The sequence below is a fragment of the Motacilla alba genome, chromosome 26, assembly GCF_015832195.1.
Source record: "Motacilla alba alba isolate MOTALB_02 chromosome 26, Motacilla_alba_V1.0_pri, whole genome shotgun sequence".
NCBI classification, from domain to species: Eukaryota; Metazoa; Chordata; class Aves; order Passeriformes; family Motacillidae; genus Motacilla; species Motacilla alba.
In genome coordinates, this window is record NC_052041.1 from 4,731,225 (window position 1) to 4,753,500 (window position 22,276).

The 22,276-nt window shown below is 55.5% G+C and overlaps 1 protein-coding gene across 9 annotated transcripts in view; it reads left to right on the forward strand.

Annotated features, from left to right (window-relative positions):
- Positions 1-15,195, forward strand: part of ANKS1A (ankyrin repeat and sterile alpha motif domain containing 1A) — a 73,211-nt gene extending 58,016 nt beyond the window's left edge. For 7 of the 9 annotated variants that reach the window (XM_038162585.1, XM_038162590.1, XM_038162589.1 and 4 more), the window contains 10 exons: positions 4,052-4,150; positions 4,496-4,648; positions 4,770-4,877; positions 6,647-6,811; positions 7,131-7,256; positions 7,368-7,439; positions 7,797-7,883; positions 8,238-8,375; positions 8,993-9,163; positions 10,332-15,195. In XM_038162585.1, the coding sequence (XP_038018513.1) occupies positions 4,052-4,150; positions 4,496-4,648; positions 4,770-4,877; positions 6,647-6,811; positions 7,131-7,256; positions 7,368-7,439; positions 7,797-7,883; positions 8,238-8,375; positions 8,993-9,163; positions 10,332-10,451 (1,239 nt within the window). In that variant the 3' untranslated portion in view covers positions 10,452-15,195. The remainder of the gene's footprint in view (positions 1-4,051; positions 4,151-4,495; positions 4,649-4,769; positions 4,878-6,646; positions 6,812-7,130; positions 7,257-7,367; positions 7,440-7,796; positions 7,884-8,237; positions 8,376-8,992; positions 9,164-10,331) is intronic. The other 2 variants (XM_038162586.1, XM_038162588.1) reach the window with 2 other exon arrangements.
- The last annotated feature ends 7,081 nt before the right edge of the window (positions 15,196-22,276 follow it).

Consider the following 22,276-nt stretch of genomic DNA (forward strand, 5'->3'; position numbering starts at 1 on the left):
CATGGACAGACGCCAGGCTCTGGGGAAGAAGCAGCATCTGAAAATTGGGTAGTTAAGTGCCTGCAGAGTGTCCTGCTGGAGGAAGAATCTGGCAGGTTTCGGCAGCGCTGCCTTTGGCTCAGTCACTTCGGGGTCACCTCGGTAGCAGGAGGGGACGCTGCCTTCTGCCAGGTAACCTCTGACTGTTTTTTCTTCCTTTAATGAGAAACCTGGAGCCTCACAGGCTGTTTAACTCCAGTGCAGGCAGTGAGGTGTGACCAGAGCCAAGCCTTTTTCCAAGAACTCGTGTCTCTGCAGGCAGGCTGGCTGCACCAGTGCCCCACAGGGCTCCCAGTGGGGACAGGGCTCACTGGCAGATCCCTGCCCTCCCTCGGGGCGGTGTGGAGGGCAGAGACAGGTCAGGAATGTCCCTCGTGGTGGTGGGTATTGGTGCCTCTCCAGGGAGGGGGCTCAGTTTGGCTTGGAGGAAGCTGAAGGCCAGGCTGGGGGAGGAAGGTCCCTCTGAGTGCCTGGCAGCCAGTCTGTGCCAGCTGGGACCCGGGCTGGGACTCAGCCTAGCCAGACCCACCAGCTCCAGGTGTCTGACTGGGCTGATGCTTCAGCCCTTGGAGCAGCCAGAGCTTCTCTGCCCCAGGTAATGCATTTCACCTTCCCTGGCTGAGCCCAGGCGAGGGCTGGTTCCTGACAGAGCACACGGTGAGATGTTGGGGTGAAGGAGCTGCTGGGTGTCCCTCACTGCCCCAAAATGTGGGTGACAGTGAGATCTCTGGCCCAGGCCAGCCCTGAGCCTCCCTTGCTCTGCTCAGCCCCACAAAGCCGGGGCACCCAGGAGGAACGTGCAAGGTAAAAGCACTTGTCACAAGGAATAAAATCGGAAACACGTCTCGGGAAAGTCTCTTTGATTGTAATTGGCATCTCTGAGGCTGCTGCTGCAGGACTGGGCTGATGGCAGAGCACATCCTGGAGCCCTGCTCTTCCACTGAGCACGTCCTCAGAGGACCTGGGGAGGGACTGCTGGGAGCTGGGGCTGCCCTGTGCCCTCCGAGGGGCACTGGGAGGTGGCATCTGCTGCCCTGGGGCCAGCACCAAAGGGAACCTTTGGGTCAAACCACAAAGCAGCAGTGACCCATGCAGAGCAGCTCTGCTCCTTGGCTCTTGCCTGAGGGTGTGTTGAGTGCAGACAGGTTTAAAGTCTGGCTCCTCTATGTGCCTGGCAAAGGTTAAAAGATCTCCAGTGTCTTTGTATTTAATTCTCTCGTTTAGTGGCAGATTATTGTTTTCCATGGGAGTTGAAATCCAGATGGGTTTGAAGGACATTTCTCCTGCACCAGGGGCTGGAATGATTTGTTCAGAGCTGCTATGCTTTGTCTATCCTTGTTAAGTACCCAGAGAATACAGACTGCCACCGAGGGAATTTAATGTGACACATAAAAATAAGGAGTGCAGGAGAAAGCTGTAGGCTTCAGAGTCTTTAACTACCTTCTATCCTTGCTACAGAGCAAGCAATTTTCTTCGAATTTGAGATACCAAAAGTGGGAGAACACCTACTGCCCTGCCTTGAGGCTGGCACTGGTGGCCTGTGGGAGAGCAAGAGCCACCAGCTCTGTGTGGGATCAGGGCTGTGCCAGAGGGGATTAGCACCAAAAAGGGCTCAACACTGGAAAGTGAGCATGAGTGAAAGTGTAAATAGGATCAGCAAGCTGGTTTAGTTTTTATACATGAAAATTAGGCATTGCCACTGTCACAGCTCATTTGGCTGCTGACTGTTCCTGCTGTCCGGGTGGCACGAAGGGAAGGGCTGGCTCTGAGCTCTGCCCTTGGCAGCATCTTCCCTGCACAGCCCCAGCTTCAGCCCTGGCTCTCTGCAGGGGGATGGAGCCACAGAGTACCAAGATGGGCAGGTCAAGGGAGCAGAGCAGGCCCAGGCATTGGGAACTGCAGGTTTCAGGTACCTGAGGTGTGCCATGCTGAGGCACTTCAGTCCCTCCCTGTTCCTCCCCCTCACAGGGCAGTGATACTTTGCTTTCCAAACCTGTGAGAGAAACCCCATCACTTGCTCTGGCTCTCTTTGTCCATTTCAAAAAGCCCTTTCCAAGCCATCTCTCTCTGGGAGATGAATTCCTCACACACATACTGAGTTCCTGCCAGGTGAGGTGTCTGTCAGGGGAGCTAATCCCCATTAATCCCTTCCCTCCTCCCCTAGCCGAGCACACAATCCCCTGCTGTTACAGGAATGCACATTAAATGTGGCTCTTTGGCTTAAAATTCATGAACAAGAAAAGGGAGGGGATGTTTCCATCTTTCTGGTGGGATGCTGCTGCCCACCAGCTGGAGGTCACTGCCCTGGCAGCAGCAGCTCCTTGTGCTAATCGCTGGGAGTTTGTTCCCAGTCCAGGAGAGCTGCAGCTTGTGCACCAAACGGGCAGCCTGGAGCTTTCAGCAACAACCTGCCTCTTCTTACTCACTTGATTTTGTGCACTCGAGGGGTGCACACAACACTTCATGTGATGTGGTTCCATCAGGTGAGCCCCTGGTGTCCCTCGGCCTGGCTCACAGGCTCTGGGGTGCAGGGCAGAGGGGTCTGGCCATGGTCTGGTGTGCCCAGGGGCTCTGGGGCAGTGGCAGAAGCTCTTCCCAGCACAATGGCCCCGACTGGCACAGTCTGTGAGCTGGCCTTTGGGAAAACACGGCATGAACCCCTCCCCACTGGCTGCAGAGCCATGTAGTGATGACTTTTCTGCTGTTTAAACAACTCTCAGACAAATAAATGCCTTTGTGCCGTGGCTGTCAGCTCAGGCTCTGCTCTCCTGTCCCCTCCCAGCTCTCCAGGAATGAAGTGTGTGGGATCTGACCTGCCAGGGGAGGGGAGGCAGAGGAGCCCTGTCAGGGGCTGTTGAGGGCTCTGCCTCCTGCCACCCACTGCTCATTTGCTGTTTGCTAAATGCCTGGGCTGGGCTGCAGGGCAGAGATCTCCGGGCATCCCTTATCTCTGGTGTTAATTCCCTGTTTCCCTGAACACTCCTCTGTGGCCGAGGGAAGAGCAGCTCCTGGGTGGAGAGCCGTGTGCCATCGTGCTCTGCTGTCACCACACCTGCCATGGAAGTGGCAGTGATGCTGCTTGGCAGGAGCAGAGCAGCTGCTGGCGTGGCCGGGAGCAAGGGCACGCTGGGGAGGAGGCTGCCCGGGGCAGCTCGCTGCGTTTACAGCAGGTAGCACTCAGCAAACCTGCTGAAATCCCACACAAGCGTGGACGGGAAGGGGCAGGAAACCCTCGCTGCCCTTTGTGGAGGCTGCCTGGCAATCTCACCTGCCCTCACCTTCCCTGCGGCCGGCCTTAATTGGGTTTCTCTTATAAAACCAGAATGTGGAGCAGTGAAGCGCTGTCGGCGCACACCTGCCGGGACTCTCTGGGGAGCAGAGGGAGGCAGGGCCAGGGAGGGGGTCTGGGCTCGAGCTGGAACCTTCAGTCACACAGCAGAGTGCCTCTGCCAGCCGTGGGGAGACTGTCCTGCTGAGCTCTGCCCAGGTAGGAGGCCAGGGAAGCAGGTTGTGACAGAGGCTTTTAAAGCGGGGTGGAGTCCGTGTGTTTCTCCTCTGCAGGGGGAAGGAAGCAGAAAATGGGGTTTAATGGCACATTGTGGGGAGGTTGAGCAGAACCCAGAGCCCCTGCTCGGGCATGGAGGGGGCTGGGGTTTGCCTGGGCACAGTTACAGGATGTTTAAAGCTTCTGTGTGTCCATCCCACGGGAGGTGGCTGTGAGCCATGCCCCGGGGCTAAGGGCTGGAAGCGGCTCCCAGAGCAGGGAGGGGAGGGCAGTGCCCCGTGTGCTGCAGCTCTGCTCGTGTCAGCCCTCTGTGTGCCCAAGGTCGGTTCATGGGGCAGAGCTCCCAGCCTTGGAAGCCTTCCTTATCCTCCTCCTCCTCTTCCTCCTGCTGCCAGGACATGCTGGAGGTCAAGTCAGGAGGGTGCTGTAACTGTGTGATGTCCATTCACACACCTGTGTGGCTCCTGCTGTCCCCTGCTCCCATGTCACTCCCTGCTGTCCCCACAGGGCTGTAATGTCATGGAGGACCAGGACCTTCGGGATATCGGGATCGGAGACCCGCAGCACCGCCGGAAGCTGCTCCAGGCTGCTCGCTCCCTCCCCAAGGTCAGCACCAGCCGAGGATGGGCATTGCCCGGCATGGCTGTGAGCACAGGGGAAACAAAAGCCAGACCCTGCATCTCCAGGGCTGTGGGAAGGGTCTGGGGAATAGCAGGGAGGAGGAGGAGGAGGAGGAGTATACTGCTGTTCCAGGCTGTGTGGATGGTGGGAGCTCCATGCTGGGCCTCTTCCTCCTGCCAGTCTTGATCCTAAGCACGCTCTTTGTTTGTACCGTGCTTTTGTTACTGGCTAGTGGAAATAGTGATGGCCTGTAAACTGATTTTCATTGACCCCATATCCCTTGGGATCCCAGCTCCTGCAGCTTTTAACACCTTTCTTGTGCTTTCACAGTTGAAACCCCTGGGCTGTGATGGGAACAGCCAGCCATCAGTTCCTGCATGGCTCGACTCCCTGGGGCTGCAGGATTACATCCAGTCCTTCCTCTCCAGTGGCTACAGCTCTATTGACACTGTGAAAAACCTCTGGGAGCTCGAGATCGTGAACGTGAGTGTCACCCTTCTGCTGCCAGGGCAGCGAGGTCCTGCCCTGTTCCCTGGGGATGAGACTTGCTGCAAGTCTCTCAGAGCAGCTCTGTGCCCGTGGTGACCCTGATCTCTCCCTGCAGGTGCTGAAAGTCAACCTGCTGGGCCATCGGAAGAGGATCATCGCCTCGCTGGCAGACAGACCCTACGAGGAGCCACCAGCCAAGCCACCACGGTTCTCACAGCTGAGAGTGAGTCCCTGCTCGTGGCTCCCTGCCTGGCTCGTGTGTCAGTGCTGGGAGAAATCTGTCCATGGCCAGTGGTGTCCATCCAGCTGCTCATCTCATCCTCTCCAACCACCCAGGCAGAAAACATGTGTGCAAGGCAACCTTGCAGTGAGTGGGGCAAGATAACTCCAGCTCTTGCAGGTCAGCCTCTGGATGCTGACCCCATGGAAAGGTCAGGCTGCCCCTTGGGATCAGGTGCCTGCATTGAGTGGCAGGGTGCCACTCCCACCTCTGCCCTGCACAGAAGGGAGCTCTGAGCCCTCTTTCTTACCCTTGTTTCCTGGTCAGAGATGTGGGAGCTTTCAGCAGGCAGGAGTGACCCAGCCCAGCTGGAGAGGGGCTGCAGCTGGGACTTGGTGTTTGATTGCACCCTTGGGATGCAGAGCCCTCTCCCTGGCCCGGCTGGGCTGCTGAGAGCTGCTCTCTCTGCCAAATAACACTCGACAGGATGTGTGCATGTTGATTTTTGCCGCAGGAGTGGCAGCATTTGGATGTCAGGCCCTTGTTACGGGGTTTGGCTGGGAGGGAAGCATCACATTCCCTGTTCTTCCTGAAAACTGGCTTTTGAGAGCCGAGTTTGGCAGAAGCTGCCGGGCTCAGAGCGACCCTGAGCTCAGGAATGGGGTAGCATGTCGTGCTGCCTCCTCCCAGAGATTGCTAATCAGCTTCCTGGAGCAGGAATTGGAGTGATTAGAGTTTACCCAACCTGAACATCTGGTCCTTGCCCTGCTGCAGAGCTCTGCCCTCTTGGATTCCCAAGGCTTTCCAACCCAAACAGCCCCAGCTGAGGCGAGCTGGGCTGCCGTGCCCTGTTTGCTGACACGGGGTTCTTTAGGAACCGGGTTCAAGTGTGAGAACAGAGAGAGTTCACTCTGCTGCTGCACTGGGAGGGTGCCCAGTACAGACCCACTGCTCAGCGCCCTGTGCCGGGCAGCGGGAGCACGGGAGGGACCAGCAGCCAAGAAAGGATCTGCACCGAGAACCGGGCGAGACTGAAGGCAGCAGCGGGGCTGAGGCAGGGAGAGGCTGCTCCGGTGCGGCTCAGCTGATTGAGATGCTGCCCGGGGAGGCTGCCTGGGAGAACGGGCCATTTGCAGCATTTCCTGGCGCTGCAGCTGGTGAGCTCCAGCGCTGGCTGCGGCGCGGGGGGCGGGCGGACGTCAATGGCAAATCAAGCGAGTGGGTTGAATGGGACTAATGCGGCCGCAGCTGTGCCGAGGCTCTGGCCGTGCCTGCGGGCCCTGGGCGCGCTCTGGCGGCGGCTCCCGGCGCTCCTCTGCTGGGGTGGATGATCATCATCATCCTCGGGTGCTTAGCTTAGTGCTTTAGGGGAGCCCACCCCTCTGGAATCACCTTGCCCCCAGCCCAGCATGTCCCCAGTGCTCCTGGGATGAGCTCTCGGAGGCAGAGGCATGCTGGGCACAAAGGGCTGAGTACATGGCTGAAACCATCCTGGAGCATGCTGGGCACAAAGGGCTGAGTACATGGCTGAAACCAGACTGAGCATGCTGGGCACAAAGGGCTGAGTACTTGGCTGAAACCATCCTGGAGCAAATCAGGTGCCTCATTCAGAAGGTAAAGGATGGGACTGGCACTGAGGCAGGAGCCCCCAGAGCAGGAGCTGACCCTGTTAGTTCATCAATGCACCCTGTATCGGGCAGTGTAGAGCGAGTGATGGGGGCACAGCTCAGCCCAAGCTGACTGGGACCCGTTGTGGTGTCTGCTCCTTGCAGTGCCAGGATTTGATGTCCCAGACGTCGTCACCCCTGAGCCAGAACGACTCCTGCACAGGCAGATCTGCTGATCTCCTGCTGCCCTCCGGGGACACTGCCAAGAGGCAGCACGATCGTGGCACCGAGGTTGCTCCCTACGCCAGAGCTGAGCGCTACAAAGCACAGGTTAGTGGGTGTTTTTGGGGCCCTCTGCACAGGCTCCCCCATCTCTGGAGCCAGGGAGAAGGGAGGATGATGCAGGGAGGGAGCTGCTCAGGCTCAGCTTCCCTCAGACATTAGTCAGCAGCTCCTTTATGCCTCAGTTTCACCTCAGAAATGGACACCTCACACTTCCATCAGCACTGGCACCTTAACCCCATGTGCTGCCTCCCCCAGCTCCTGGGGGATTTGGCCATTGCCAACCTCAATCCCCTCAGCTCAGAGAGCCCCCCTGAGAGCTGTTCCAGCCCATTGCAGCTTCACATCTGTGCTTCTTCCCCTGCAGGAGGACCGTCGGGAGTCCAGGCTCACCCTGCGCCCCCCCAGCCTGGCAGCCCCCTATGCCCCTGTTCAAAACTGGCAACACCAGCCCGAGAAGCTCATCTTCGAGTCCTGCGGGTACGAGGCCAACGTAAGTGGCATTTGGTGTGTGGGGTGGCAAGGACGAGGAGCTCTGGGATCTCAGGGCAGTGCCATTGCCTTGGGATTGGCAGGATTTAACATCTCTCCCTCCTTCCCACAGTACTTGGGCTCCATGTTGATCAAAGACCTCCGAGGGACAGAGTCTACCCAGGACGCCTGTGCCAAGATGAGGGTACGGAGACCCTGGGGCTGCACTTGCAGCCTGTGGGGGATGATGTGGGTTGGGGAGGGGGCACCTCAGTGGTTCCCCAAACCCTCTCCACCAAACAGGCAGTGCCACTGTCTCTGGTGAACTGCCTCTTCCCAGAACCCAGAGGGTCTGGGAGAGTGGGTGTTGTCACTGGGGAAGCGGTGGCAGGGTTCTCTTCAGGTCCTTGTCTCTTCCCCTCTGCTTCCTCCAGGAGCTAACTTTCCTCCTCCTGGTCCCAGATCCCCAAAACTTCCTGTACAGGCCTGGGGGTCTCTGGGGTGGGGGTAAAGAGGCAGCATCCATTCACAGTTGTTCACTTGAATATTCTCATTTCTGAAGAAATCCACGGAGCACATGAAGAAGATCCCAACCATAATCCTGTCCATCACCTACAAAGGGGTGAAGTTCATCGATGCCTCCAACAAGGTGAGCTGCAGATACCTCAAAGCCAGTGTCTGGAGGGACACAGCCTGCAATCCCAGCTACCTGGGGGCTGCAGGTCACTTTTTGTGGCTCCAGAAGCCACAGCTAGTCCTGGGGAGCTTCTGGGGCTGGAGGAGAATAGCGAGGTGGCGATGATCACCTGAGTGCCAAAGGCTTGCCAGACTGGCTGCTTGTGGACCGTGTTGCCATTTATTCCTGCCATGGGAGGGAGGTGGGACTGGTCTGGCTGGGAGATGCCCCCTTCCCTGTCCCCAGGACACCCTCCACAGCCGCTGTTTGCCGGGTGTATTTGCCATCCCCAGAAGGGTGACGGGTGCTTGTGGTTGACCCCGGCAGAATGTCATTGCTGAGCACGAGATCCGGAACATCTCCTGTGCTGCCCAGGACCCTGAGGATCTCTGCACGTTTGCCTACATCACCAAGGACCTGCAGACCAGCCATCACTACTGCCATGTCTTCAGCACTGTGGATGTGGTGAGTGCATTGTCATGTCACACCTCCTGGTCCTTCAGAGCCCATTTGTTTCATCCCTCAGCTTTCTTGGCTAGTCACAGACTGCTCCTTTCCAGGGTTCTTTCACCCATTTTTACCATAAAGCAGTCTTGGTTCCAAAAGGTCCTTTGGACCTCTGTGGACAAAGAGGATATTTGTCTGGTTTCATTACTGCCATCTCCAGCGCTGAATAAAGCAGGGCAGGAGCTTTCCCTCCTGGGGGAATGTGCCGTGCACAAACCCCTAACGTGCTCTCAATTATGTTGAGCATAATGGGCTGATTTAACAACTCAGAGAAGGTAGAAGTGTGATTTGCTTTTATACTTGGGCAGAATCAAAATTGCACAAGACTTTTGGGCTGTTTTTCTTTATGCTGCTGAACTGCAGTGCTGGTGGGGCTTTACAGGTGGGCAGGAGGCCCTGGGGGAGGCGTCGTGGTCCCAGCTCCCCCACATCTGGAGCTCAGTGGCTTTGCCAGGGACACAGCAGCGTGTGACCTGGTGATGGGAAGGTCTGTGACCCCAGAGCAGCTTCTGAGCACGAGGGGGACTGTGTACAGGGTGATCTGACAGCTTTGTGTTCTCTGTGTTCTCTCCAAGAACCTGACCTACGAGATCATCCTCACGTTGGGGCAGGCATTCGAGGTCGCCTACCAGCTCGCCCTGCAAGCCCAGAGAGCAAAGCCTCTGGGTGCTGGAGCAGGAGAAATGATTGAAACAAAATCTTCCAAACCGGTGCCTAAACCACGAGCAGGCATGAGGAAATCCGCGGTACGTGGGTGCGGGCAGGAGCGACCTGCTGGGCTGAGCTGGGGGTTCTGGTGGGCACCACAGCCCTACTCCTCCCCTGGGTGGTGGGGGGAGCCCAGGCATGGTCCAGGTGTCTGTCCTGCTGCTGGCACTGCAGGTCTGTGCCTGCGTCAGTCCTGCTGTGGGACTGGGGCTTCTCCTGGCAGCAGAAGGGCAGGCAGAGGTGGAAATAGCTCAGGTGGGGCTTTAGTGCCCTGCTGGGTCCAGCACGAGCTTCCACGTGCAAACCCTGCAGAGCTGCAGTGAGATGCAAAGGTCAGCTGCAGTATGGGATTGCCCATAACCAAAACCAGCCAAGACTGGAGCTGCTGAGGAGCAGGGACTGCTGCACAAGCCACTGCCTTCCTTTAATGTCTCCTTTTGTCTGTGTTCTGCTTGCTCCCCCCGCTCAGGTGCCGCTCCCTCCCGACACCCGCTGTTGTTACTGTCACACCTGTACAACACACCGCCCCTCCTACCTGCCGCTGCAGTCTGTTAGTCCTGGAGCGAAGGTCTTTACCCTTCTTCCTGCCATCCTCCATTCCAAACCGACCCGGGCCGCCTCCCCGCTCCCTGTACCTCCTGCTGTGCCCCCGTGTCCTGCCTCGTTGTTGTTCATCCCCATGCTCATTCTGACCCACGCCAGGGGTTTGGACGAACCCCGGGGATCTGCTGCTCCCGCCCGCCCCTGCTGATGCAGTGTGGCAGCTCTCAGCTAACCCCGCTGCTCCTGCTGGGGTGGTGACTTCCCCGTGGCACCCTGATTTAGCAGGACAACAGGAAGAGCTGTGCTTGGTCAGGAGGGTGAAGCACGTGGGAGCTCACCTGCCAGGAGCTGTCTCCCTCCGTCCCATTTCTGTAGCGCTCCGTTTTTCATGCTTGTTTGAGATGAGCAAAGCTGTCGCTGATGGTGACAGGGACTCACAGCCTAATGCAGGGAGTCATCTTGGGGTGCTGGGTTGAGACTGACACGGCCAGACACATTTTAGCTGTGAAGGACTCAAATGCCTCCCCAGCAAGAGCTGCTTCCTTGCACACGTGCACGTTTTTGGGACGGGCAGTGGGCAGGCGCTCCGTGCTTTGAGTCCCCGCTCGTTCTGTCCCAGAAGCACGGGTGTCCTAAGATGCCCTTTCTCTCCTTATTTTCTAGCTGGATCCCCCCGAAGCGGACCAAGACTCCCAGTCTCATGCCAGCGTCTCCTGGGTCGTGGACCCCAAGCAGGACTCCAAGCGGACCCTCAGCACTAAGTATGAGACCACTATCTTCTAAAGCAAACGCCCGCGCCCGCCCCGTCTAACCGTGCCTTTGCCATCTGATCTGTCTGCTCTTCTAAACTCCCTCTTCCTCCAGCTGCTCGCCCTGAGCCCGCGTAGGCACCGCGTCCAAGGCAGCAGCACTCAGGAGACTGTAGACTTACACGGCTTTTGTACCTGATGGCTGCTGAACACTGTGAATTCCTTACTCGGAAACAAGGGTAACGCTGTAGCTGCCCGCCGGGCGGGAGGAGCAGAGAGGGCAGGCTGGCACTCGAGGTGTGGATCCAGGAGAGCCGCCCACCGTTTTCACGTCTTCCCCCCTGGCTCTGGCACTGTGAATCCCTGGGGCAATGTGATACTCCCCAGGCCTTTTTTTTCTATCTCACCTTGTCCTTGGACTGACGGAGACCTCTTGTCTCTACGGTGCACACGCTCCCTCCTCCTAGATCCTCCTCCTCCCGACTGAGCCACGGCTGTGTACTGTTCAGTGAACTCACCTCTCCTTCCTGCCGGTCGAACCGACACTAACCACTGTGATGCTCTCTGCAAATAACACACGGGCACTTCCATTTCCTCACGGCCACCCTTGCCCGCAGTCTCCTTCCTCAAAGCCCAGTGCAGAACTTGCTCTGGGTGCTGGGGGAGCGTTGGTTTGGGCCGGCTGTGATCGTTCCCACTGTGAGCTCTGTCCCCTCAGACGTGAGGGGGGGTTTGGTTGCATGCATTTCAGTCCTTTGTAGGTTTTTCTTTCCCTCATAGTCCTTGTGTTTACACTCACCAGACTTCTCCTGAGAGCTGGGTGTAGGTCTCAAGTGGCAGAACGTGGTTAAGCTTCCAAAGGCACATGTGCTAGCCCCAGGCCGGGGAGGGGAGGTGTCAGCTGGGCACCACCAGCAGCATCAGCAGGGAGAGCTCAGGGAGCAGCCCTAGGTTATTTGCCCCTGGTGTTAGGGCCCAGTGTCAGCTTGTCTGAGTTTTGCTGTGGCTTAGGAGCTGCTGCCTCAGCTCTTCCATTTCCCCTCACCTGCAGTGAAATCTGATGTTTCAAAGTCCTTATTTTAGCTCTTTCTCAGGAATGAGTTTGACCTCCCAGGTCATTTGCAACTTGATGGCAAACTGACCTCAGATTGAGGGCTCAGCCAGTGGGAGCCTAGTGAGAGGGCTAAAAGTAAAAATGTTGTCTTAAAGCAAAAAAAAAAACAAAGGAAAGCTCAGTCTAGTACATACATTTCATATGCCACAGAGTCAGCACTGCCCAGGGCCTGCAGTGCCACCCTGCCAGCCCAGGCCTTGTGGACAGCAGAACATTGCTGTGCCTGAGGTGCTCCAGGAGGTTGGGTTTGGGTTCCATCAGCACTTTTCCAAGCTCTGAGTGTGCCCTGAAGCTTTCTCTGTCCCTCTAAGAGAAACTCACCCCCTGGTGCAGGTGGCAGAGCAGTTCTACGTGTTCACCACACAGCTGCCACACGTCCCCCCAGTGTCAGAGGCTCTGAGCTCTTCACCTCCCCCTGCTCTCAGCTGGGAAGGGCAGGTCCCTCCACGCCCCCTAAATCCGGGTCAGGAGAGCATGTGCCTTTCTTAGGGTGACCAAACCCAGCAGGGATCACAGGCAGCCCTTCCCAAACGGCGCCGCTGCCGCTCTGTGTCCGCAGCCCTGACGGTTTTTGTGTCCCATCTCCGGGCCCTTCGCCTCGCCTTTCCCAGCACGTGGTTCTGTATGGCTCGGAAATTCATTCCATTATCTTCCTTTCTGTTTGCCTCTGCGAAGCTGAGCTCCGGGCTGCCGTCTCCTACCACGGGATGTAGTGGCGGGGCAGAGACCTGGGACGCAGTGGCCTCCTGACACGAAGATCATCTCCCTCTGGCACGGGTGGCTGCCTCAGAGCGGCTGCGTGGCTGCTCGGTGGGAGCAGAGGGGGGAAGGGACCCAGCCTCCGCCGAGGAAAGCTGCTCATCTCCATTCCTAGCAAAGGAAAACTCGAGACACGGAGGCCAAGAGCGATGTCGCCTTTCCTAGTTTGAGACAAAACGTCTTTGGACCCGTTTCTTTTTGAACGAAGTGACACAGAGCAAATCCGGTTCACGGTTTCAATGTAGCGCTGCAGCTTTTTGGTGAGGAAAAAAAGAAAAACAACAGATTTTTATTTACTGAGAATCCCGCGGTCCGGCGAGGAGCACGATAGAAAGTCTTAGCAGGGGCGTGGTGTGCACATTTCTGATGGTACTTACTCTGCTCCAGCTCTGGGTGAACAGGAGAGAACGCCAAATTCTTGGAGATCGCTTCCTCCTGTGTGAGAACCTGGGAGGGTAAGTCTGCGTCCTGTTCTCCAAGCCACTCCACGCTCTTGTAGCAAATGGAAGTAACTTGAGGAAAAGAATCTGCAAAGGATCTTTCACCCCAGAGCAGCTGTGGCCAATATCCCCGATGGTACAAAGCTTCCTTACCCCCGAACTGTCGTGTTGCAATACTTGACATTTCTATGGCAAGGACCCCGTTTCTTCCCGTTTCCGCACTGAATTCCTGGGGACGACTCCCTGCTCCAGCCTCTGTGCACCTGTCTTGTTTTTAAATGCAGTTCTGCCCTGAAGGGTTGGGGTTTTTTTAAGTACATTCAATTGTGATTTAGCACTTTTTTGATACTAGCTCATTATTTAATTAGTGCGACCGTTTCAGAAGGTGAACAAATAAGGAGTTAAATTTTGGGCATTACACTGAAACAGTCCATCCCCAAGGACAAACCACATCAGCCTGAGGGTGGCTTGGCCCCGTCCGAGCCCAGTGTCCCCAAAGACACCACCTCAAAGGTGCTGTGTGCTCGCTTTTATTCTGAATTACAGATGTTTCACAGTGGTTTGGGCTGTGACTGACGTGATTTCAGACTGTTCCCCCCCGGGGAGAATGTTAAAATGGTTGTGATTTGATTTCTTCAGATGCAAAATGCAGCGCAGTGCGTCTGTCGGGATCTCGTCGGGCCCTGTCAGGGCTGTGGGACCTTTGGTTGAAGCTGTGCCCGAGTAATTCCTGTTTAACTCCAGTTGCTGCTGTATGTCAGGATTTCCTTTAGTCTCTCTCACCGGTGAGGCTGGGAGGGAAGTGAACCATAATCCCAAGGGCACAGACCTGTAAAGGATTGGGAAGGGGGAGTGGAGATTTTGGGTTAAGTCAATGAATTTAGGAAACCTAACATTCCTTGTTATGCACATGTTGCAATTCATACTGGTGTAAGTGTAAATATTTGGTGTGTTGGCAACAAGTCTTTGGTGAGATTGCAAATTGAACCTCTGCTTGGGAGGAGGGACACCTTTCCTTTCTGGCACGTGAGCTTTTTTGGAGCTTGGCTTGGAGGTAACGTGGTGATGAAGACTCCAATCTTCAGGCACTGGGCTCGGTGACCCTGGTGGTCCATTCCAGCCCCACGTGTAAACCTGTGGTTGTCTTTAGTGATCCATTCTTTAGCCAGATACTCCCTTTCTCACCCTTCTCACAGACAGAGCAGTTGTTTGGGCAGTTCAGTGTGGTGGGGTCTCTCGAGGGACTCGGTGCTGGAGACTGACCCTGGGCTGTGCCAGTCATTGGCCACCCTCTCCCACCCACTGTGCAGTATTCGGGCTCTTCCTCCCCACAGGGTTTTGTGCTATCTGGAGGAAACTGCCCCAAATTTCTGGTGCTGAACATGACATTGCATCCAACTGCATCTGCTGTATTACCTGCCCGGGAGGAGTTGGGGCTCCTCTGTTCCTCTCTTTAAAGACAGATTGTGTTTTCACAGACTTTGGGCTGAGCCCTCACTCACGGCTGGCAAACAGAGTTGCCAAATTTTGTCTTTCTTTTTATAGGAGGGGATGATTTTTTTTTTCAAATTGAAGATGCTTTATCCTTTTTTTATTTGTGTTTACAAAGAAAAAAAAAAAACAGCGCTAACCTTAGCTGTTCAACTGACTTTAAACTTGCTTTGGGATTGTTCTTTTTAGAAGAAATTATGCAACTTTTTTGGGGTACACGCCTGTCCCCCCTCCCAGGGAGAAGATGCAGCACCTTCCAGGCTGTACCTGTAGTGAAGTCTGTACCTCCAGGAGGCTGCTGAGACACAGAGCAGATGCCAAAAAGCCCCGAACACGTCCTGTTCTGTGTGCAGCTGAGGTGGAGCCAATGCTTTAATGCTCCTTCCACCCACCTCAGAAGTTTCCAGCAGCAGCAGCAGCAGCATTTCCCTGGCTCTGCTCAGATCCGTGTTTTGGAGCCAGCACAGTGCTCACAACGCTGTCGTGTTGCAAAGGTCTCCCTTTTAGATCTCACATTGGTATTTCCTTCAGTTTGTTTTCCCAAAAGAAAAGTACCTGTGCTGTTCTCGCCAAGTCGAGCCGGCTCAGACATTTTTCTTACCCACAGAAGAATAACCTGGGATTCCCTGACAGGGCAGAGACAGTCGAGTTCAGTTTGCAATGTGGACATTTTTGCTAATTGTGATGTATGGCAGTGGGGCTGATTTGTAATACAAATGTTATTTAATCTGTCTGTATTTTGATACTTGAATTTCCTTTTATTTCCTGTATATACAATTGTTAATCTGTTCAAATTTGTCTGAATTTTAAACATCTTGTGGTACCAAACATAACCAATCTGTGCAACAACATAGACTGACCTCACTACAACAAGGCGAGATTGTAAATATTCCTGGGCTTCCAGCAGTCGTTTTGTTGTTTTCATAATTGTACAACTTAGAACAGACCCAATTAATAAACAACCTTAGACACACGTGTGTGCTCTTGTGTGTGGCCCCAGTGTTGTGCCCAAGTCCTGCTGGGGGTCTGTGTCAAAGCAGGGCAGTTCTCACCCTGCAGGCACTGGCTGGGGGGGTTTGGTTGAAGCTGCTTTTTCTGCAGGCAGTTATAATGACCCAAACATTGAATATTATTATTTTGAGTCTAATTTATGCATAAAATCACATCCAAATGTTCTGGTAAAGACAGCACGAAGGTCTGCAGCCATTCTGGGTGTATTCTACACGTGATGGAGGGTTAGCAAAGCACATTTTTACCCCCACTAAAGTACATCTGCAAGGACTGTGTCCCTGGGGGCTGTCATGTCCTGGGGATAGCCACTGAAATCCCTTTTTGCAGCATGGCAGTGAGTGGTTCCTGTGTCACCAGTACCCATTTGGGCAGGGTTCAGAACATTTACCCAGCAAAGACCTGGGGCTTGCCAGGAACTAGGACATTTGAGTACGTAGAATTAGAGCAAGAAATCCAGACATTTAAATACAGGTTAAAGTTCAGATTTTCGTGTCAGGTAAAATCTGACTGATGTGAAATGCTAAATACACCAGGGATTGCTAAATTTATACCTTGTGTTCCATTTCTAATAACAAGGCAAGTCAGGTTTTCAGGCTGACATGAAATACACTGAGCTGCTTTAATGGTTTGAAGCACCATGAGGTTTCATCCCTCCCAGCCACAGCCCTGGCTGGGACTGACACCTCAGCAGAGGTTTCAGGCCCCAAGCAGAATGAACACCGTGAGTTCAAAAGCCTGATCCGCACTGCAGTTCAGTGAGCTCCACAGCCCCTTGCCTTCCCCACCAAATAGTGACAGGTTTTTGAGGAAAAAAAGACTGTTAATTTTTCTAGTTGAGAGGTTTATTCAGATCCTGATGTGCCAAGGGTCATCTCCTGCTGGCCGCGGTGAAGTTGTTGGATGAATTTTTACAAGCTGAGGCAAGAGAGAAACTGGAGGAGAATGGATTCCACCCCTGCCTGGGACGTGGAGAATGTGATCAGAAATAGTGCAGCTTGCAGCTGGGAGAAGCACCTTCCTGAGAATTCCCAAACTCTTGCCCGTTGTTGATGGCACTTCCAAACCCACACCCAGTGACTGCCCACAGCTGGCTCCAGGAGAGAACTGATACAGGCCTGGCAGCAGAAAAGCAGCCTAAAAGTAAGGGAAAGAACGCCAACCACAGCCTCGAGAGGAAAAGGGAGTTAAAAGCATTTACTGAGCAGTTTTTGAGTGAAAACGTGCAGGTTTGTGTACAGACAAATCCCCTCGGCAGCCGTGGCTGTGAGGGGACCCGCCTCCCTCTCGTCGCCGCGATCCCCGGCGCGGGGCTGACCCCTAGTGCTGGCCGGGAGCGGCGCCTCGCTGAATGAACGGCGGGCAGAGCGAGTGAACAGCGGGCACTGAGCGAGTGAACAGCGGGCACTGAGCGAGTGAACAGCGGGCACTGCCCCAGCCCCGGGCTCCCGCGCCCACCGCCCCCAAAGCCGCCTTCGGGCCCGCCGGGCCGGGACTCCCCGCGGCCGCGGGGCGCGGCGCCCCCCTGCTCCGCCAATGGGCCGCGCCAGGCGCCGTGTCGAGGCGGCGCGGAGGGGCGCTCCCATTACGGGCGGAGGGGGGGAGAGAGGGAGGGGGCGACAGCCCCGCTGTGAGGCGGGAGTGTCCCGGCGCCGCGCTGAGGGGCGGCCGCGGCGGCGGGACCCGGAGGCAGCCCGGGGTCTGCCACCGCACCTGGCCCTGCCACCGCACCTGGCCCTGCCACCGCACCCGGCCCTGCCACCGCACCCTGGCCATCCCGGCCCGGCCACCGCACCCGGCCCTGCCATCGCACCCGGCCCTGCCATCGCACCCGGCCCTGCCATCGCACCCTGGCCATCCCGGCCCTGCCACCGCACCCGGCCCTGCCATCGCACCCTGGCCATCGCGGCCCTGCCATCCGGGAGCTGTCGGGGAGCGGGAGCTGCAGGGAGCGCTGCTGGCCGTGCAGCCGCCGCAGCATCCTTCCTCCTCCCTCGCTCCTCTGAGTTTGTCCCTTTTCCTTTGCGGTGGGCCCAGAAGGTAGGGCTTGACTCCGGCCACCTGCTGTAACCTCTGCTGCACTTCCCTGGGACTGGGGCTAAACCTTCCGGAGGGCAAACCCACAAACGCTGGGATGAGGCTCCTTGTGAGCCAGCAAACAGTTTGCCTTTTTCCTCCCTCCCAGCATTTTTTTCCCCTCTTCATTTATTTCCTCAGCGTCCATGACAGCTGCCGGCCAGCACCTGAGGCGCCGAGGGATTACGGAGCCCTCAGGGCCACAGGGCAGGGACAGGGGATGGGATGGGATGGGATGGGATGGGATGGGATGGGATGGGATGGGATGGGATGGGATGGGATGGGATGGGATGGGATGGGATGGGGATGGGGTGGCTGCTCAGAACCATGGGCATGGCTTGTGAGTGGGAAAGCAACTGGGCATGAGAAACAAAACCAGTAAAGTTAATTGTGAGACCTGCCTGGCCCAAATCCATTCCCCAGTGCTCCTTATGCATTTTTGTGCAGTGCCAGACCCAGCTCCTGCCTTTTTCTGACCGTGTGAGGATGCTGAGGATGGGGAAATAGCATTTATAGAGAGTAGAAGAGCACAGCTCCTGAGGGGACTGCACTTTGCTCTTGTCTCTGTTTCAGAGCAGGGGCCGTTGCTTCCAACCTATAAATCCTGATCCCAGAGGAGGCAATTGTATTTAAATATATATGCATTTCCCCTGCATTAATTTCCTTTCCCATGTGACTGGTGACATGAAGGATTGTAATAGAAGAATGTATTTTTAATGCGTTTCCTGCAGATTTCTGCAAGGCAATCTAATTCCTGAGTGGGTTTAACTTGCCACAAAGGCAGAGGACCTCAGGAGCACTGGTAATTGGGCTGGGTGGGTTCTTTTAATCTACCGTTTTAATGTGCTCCATCCATCTCTCTGATTAGATTAATCTCATTTATTTTAGCCAAGCCATCTAGCTGAAATCCCAACAGAGGAAATTGGGATTTTGAGTCTTTCAGGGTGAGTACCTTGGAGTGTTAGGCAGCACACTCCATAGGGAGATTTCCAATTTGCCCTTTTATCACATCAGAAATTTGTAACCCTGGTGATCACGTTGGAAAAGCACCATTTGGGCTGTGAATCTGCCTCATCCCTGAGGGGCTGTGGAGAGCCCACACAGGTCTCCTCTGCCCTGCTTGAAACAAGTTCCCTAAGAAACTCAACCCAGCCTGGTGCAGAGGGCTCAGCTTTCCAAGAAGGCTCCCATTTTCCTGGCAAGAGCAGAGAGAGCTCCATGGCTGGACCTTCCTCACCTGTGGAATGGCCACGCTTTTGCAGCGCCACCGTCACGGCCGTGCTGGGCACGGCAAGGGGGAGAGCCTGCCAGTGCAAACAGAAATACCTTCCCCATGGAAGGGGAAATGGATTTTTTGTTTAAAAGATGGCAATGTTTTTCCAAGGCTGATGAATATGAAAGTCCCCATTTAAAGGAGTCGAAGCAGTGGAGAAACTGGTCACTGTTTGCACGCCCACGCGCCGACAGAGGAGGTGAAAGCAAACTTCCTGGTGTGTCCCGATCCAAATCACCTGGGAGTGAGGCACAGTGCCCTGAGCTGGGAGCTGCTGCGCTGAGCAGCCGCAGAAGGCTCTCTGTGAAACAGCAAACCCCATCCCAACAGGAGAGGCAGAGCCCCGGCGGTGTCACAGCCCTCGCTTCCAAAACGGGAGGCAATTTGGAGCCTAGCAGCTGCATCTGTGGCTGCTGGAAATTGGCCTTACAGGGGGAAGGCAATGGGGGTGGAGGGCAGAAAGTGTTAGCAGGTGTTTTGGGAGGGTGTGGAGGGGAGAGCAGGGGAAGACTGGAGTTTTCCTCTGCCCAGTCCGCCAGGAAAGCTATTTTTGCAGGAGCTCCTGGGAGCCAGACAAGGTTCGGATTGTTCCCGTGCTGGATGCTGGTGCAAATACGTGGGCAGACAGCTGGATCCTGAGGAGCTCCCAGTGTCCCAGCAAGCGTGTGAAGGGTATTTTACACCTCGTCCAGGTGAGAGGATGTCTTGGCGTCGCGTTTGCTGTAGTCAAATTTTGGTTGGGAGTCCTCTGGAGAAGTGAGTGCCTGCTGCTCTGGCAGGGGCAGGCGAGGTGTGCATGTGCCCATAGCACACCACACGCTCCAGCAGCTGTGGTATCTGTCAGTTCCCTGCTCCTCAGGGCGTGCATGACCTTTCCTGTGAGACATCCCATCTCTGGCTGCTGCCACCTCAGTCCCAGTGGACGTGTCTGAGCTACAGGGAGCAGCCACTTGGAGCAAACCAGCCCTTGTCCCGTGCAGCTCCGTGGGCAGTGCCCGGTCTCGGGGTGTTCCACACCAATCCGTCATCTGTGTGTTTAGGGGATGGGTTGGTGCTGGGTAAACTGAGGCTTGGAGCTGTTTGGTTCATGGTCCCACAGGCAGCCTGGCCACAACCCAAGCATTGTGACTGGAGCTGGGGGGAGGCTTCTCGTGCCATCTCACCCCGTTGGACACCCCCTCACCCAAAATTGGGTTTGGGCTCCCCGTGCAAAGCACTGGGTTGCTGCTGGTGCTGCTGGCTCTGGATAATCTTTGTATTTGCTGACTTGACTGAATTGTGGCTCGGTGGAGAGCTCAGCTCTGGGGAAGCTGAAGGTACAGGGAGGCCCAAACCACACACAGCGCTCGGGGAGGAATTGTGATCCCAAAAAAAAAAAAAAAAGTTCAAAGGTGTTTTTGGCTTAATGCGGTTTATCTAGATTGCTTTATGTTCGTTAATCTGTATTAACACAAATTCTCTTGGAATGGCTGGCTGGGGAAGGGTTCGCTCAGCTATTCTGACAAGGACAGGCTTTTCCAAAAGTAAAAAGATTGAGCTGGGAAAAAAAAAAGCCAGGTCCTGTCTGGCATGAGTACATGGAAGCCTTGTGAGCAGAACAAGGCTGTTTCATCCCTGCTGCCCACATCCAAGTGTCCCTGGCACCCGCAGACACTAATGACTGATCAACTTCCCCCACTACCATGGAGGATTAATCCCCCTGTTCTTCCTGGGGTGATGTGAACCCCTTTTCCAGCTGGCATGCCAGAGCGGATGGCACAATTAGTTAGTGAACTTCAAGGTAAATTGGAGGTCAAGCCCAGATTTGAAGGTGGTGGTGGGTGTGAGCGTGACCCAGGGAGCCATGTGATGTGGGCGACATCCTGGAGAGGCAGGTGATCTCCCTGTCCTCTCCTTTCCCCAGGGCTGGGATTAGGAGAGATTTTACAGCTGAGTGACCAGCCTCATGGTGAGGTTTGGTTCACAATGGCTCAACCCCCAGCCCCTTATCAAGGAAACTTCTAGGTCTTTTATGGCCAAGCTGGGCATCAGCAGGGCAGTTTGTGCCCGCGGGGAACCTGTCCCTGACAGGCACCACCCCTTTGCATCCATAGGGACTTCCCCCCTTAAGAACAGGCAGAGAAACAGCCAGAGAAACCTAGAACTTGAGGAGATGGATGGATGGATGGCAAAGCCCAGTGCTTTGGAGAGGGTTATCTAATGCTTGAACCTTCGCCTGCCATCTGAGTGCACTTCTTGCTCTTCAGAAGTCTTCTCACGCAGCTTTGGGCAGGTCCTTGCACCAGATCCCACCTCTTTCCACCAGCTGCCCGTGGTCAGGATTGCTTGGGTGCCACAGGGCTGGAGACCTCTCGGGGACCAACGGATCAGCACCACGAAGAGCCCAGCTCCAGCTGCCAGCTGCCAGGAGCAGCAGCAGGCAGGCAAAGCATTCCTGCAGAGCTGGGATGGGACTTGTAAGCAGGACCTGGGGCCTGCCCCAAGCCCAGGGGACTCCCTCCTCCCCCTGCCCGTGCAAACACCAGATTAACAATTTATTTGACATGTTGCGGCTGGTTAGTTCTTCACCCGCTCCCCTGATCACAGGGAATAAGTGTTGCAGTGTGCAATAATGTTCATTTCAGGTGAGGGTAAATATAGAAAGGAAAACCTGCTGAGAGCAAGCCATTTATTCCTGCCTTTGGAAGCCTCTGCTCATAAACAGTCAGTCATGCCCATTTGGAAAATCCCAGTGTGGTTTTCTTGGCCATCCTAGAAGAACATTTACTTTCCTGTAGGTTAAGAAGTCCATTTTAAATAAAAAAAATAATGTCATCTCACTTCCAGCTGCCCTCGGGCGTTCAGGGCTTGTTGACACACTAAGGCTGCTCTGTTCTCATGCAAAAGTGGTCTGATGCAGGAATTAGGAAGGAGATCCTGCAGGGCTTCCCCAGCTGGTTGAGCTGTCAGCCCCTTGTTCTTTGGGTTCTCCTTGTTCCCCTTGGGATTTTATCAGATGTTTTAGCCATGTGTAGGGTTTAAACCCCCCAGCTTTTGGGGGTGTGGATTCAGGGAGGTGCTGGGGGTGCCCTGAGAGCCCCGTGAGCGGGGGACTGGCGCAGAGGGATGAGCTCATGCTGGAGCAGAAAACCTCTGAGGGTTTTGGGAGCACGTGCCAAAGGCAACAAGACAGTGAGGGCTGCAGGAGCATCCCTCAAACAAGCCAGCAGCCATGGCGACCTGCTGCAGCACGGGAAAGACACCCCAAAGCAGTGCTGTAGGAGGAGGCTGAGGAAGGGGGGGAGCCCCTGGCACAGCCAAGCTCTGCCTCTCTCCTCCATCCCAAAAGCGGCACCGGGGAGCCGTGCGGGAGAGCAAAGCGGCCGGCTGGAGTTGGACTCCTGCCCCCGTCAGCTCCGCAGCTGGCACCAGCCAGCTCCCTCCTCTGGAGTGCTCTGCACTCAGTAAGGGTCTCTCCATGATTTCTGACAGGCTCTGGATTTGGCTCGGGTTTCGCCTTGGTTTCCAACGGCAAGAGGCAGTTAAGTCTCTTGGAAGAATGGATTAATTAGCAAATGCCTTTGGTCAGGTCGGTGCCCTGAGCGGCATGCCCGTGCCTCTGCACCAGGTACAGGCTCAGAGAGGCTGCTCTTACCCTGCCATGTTTCCAGAGCTCTGCATGCATCATCTAACAAGAAAGAAAGGGAAAAATCCTCCCC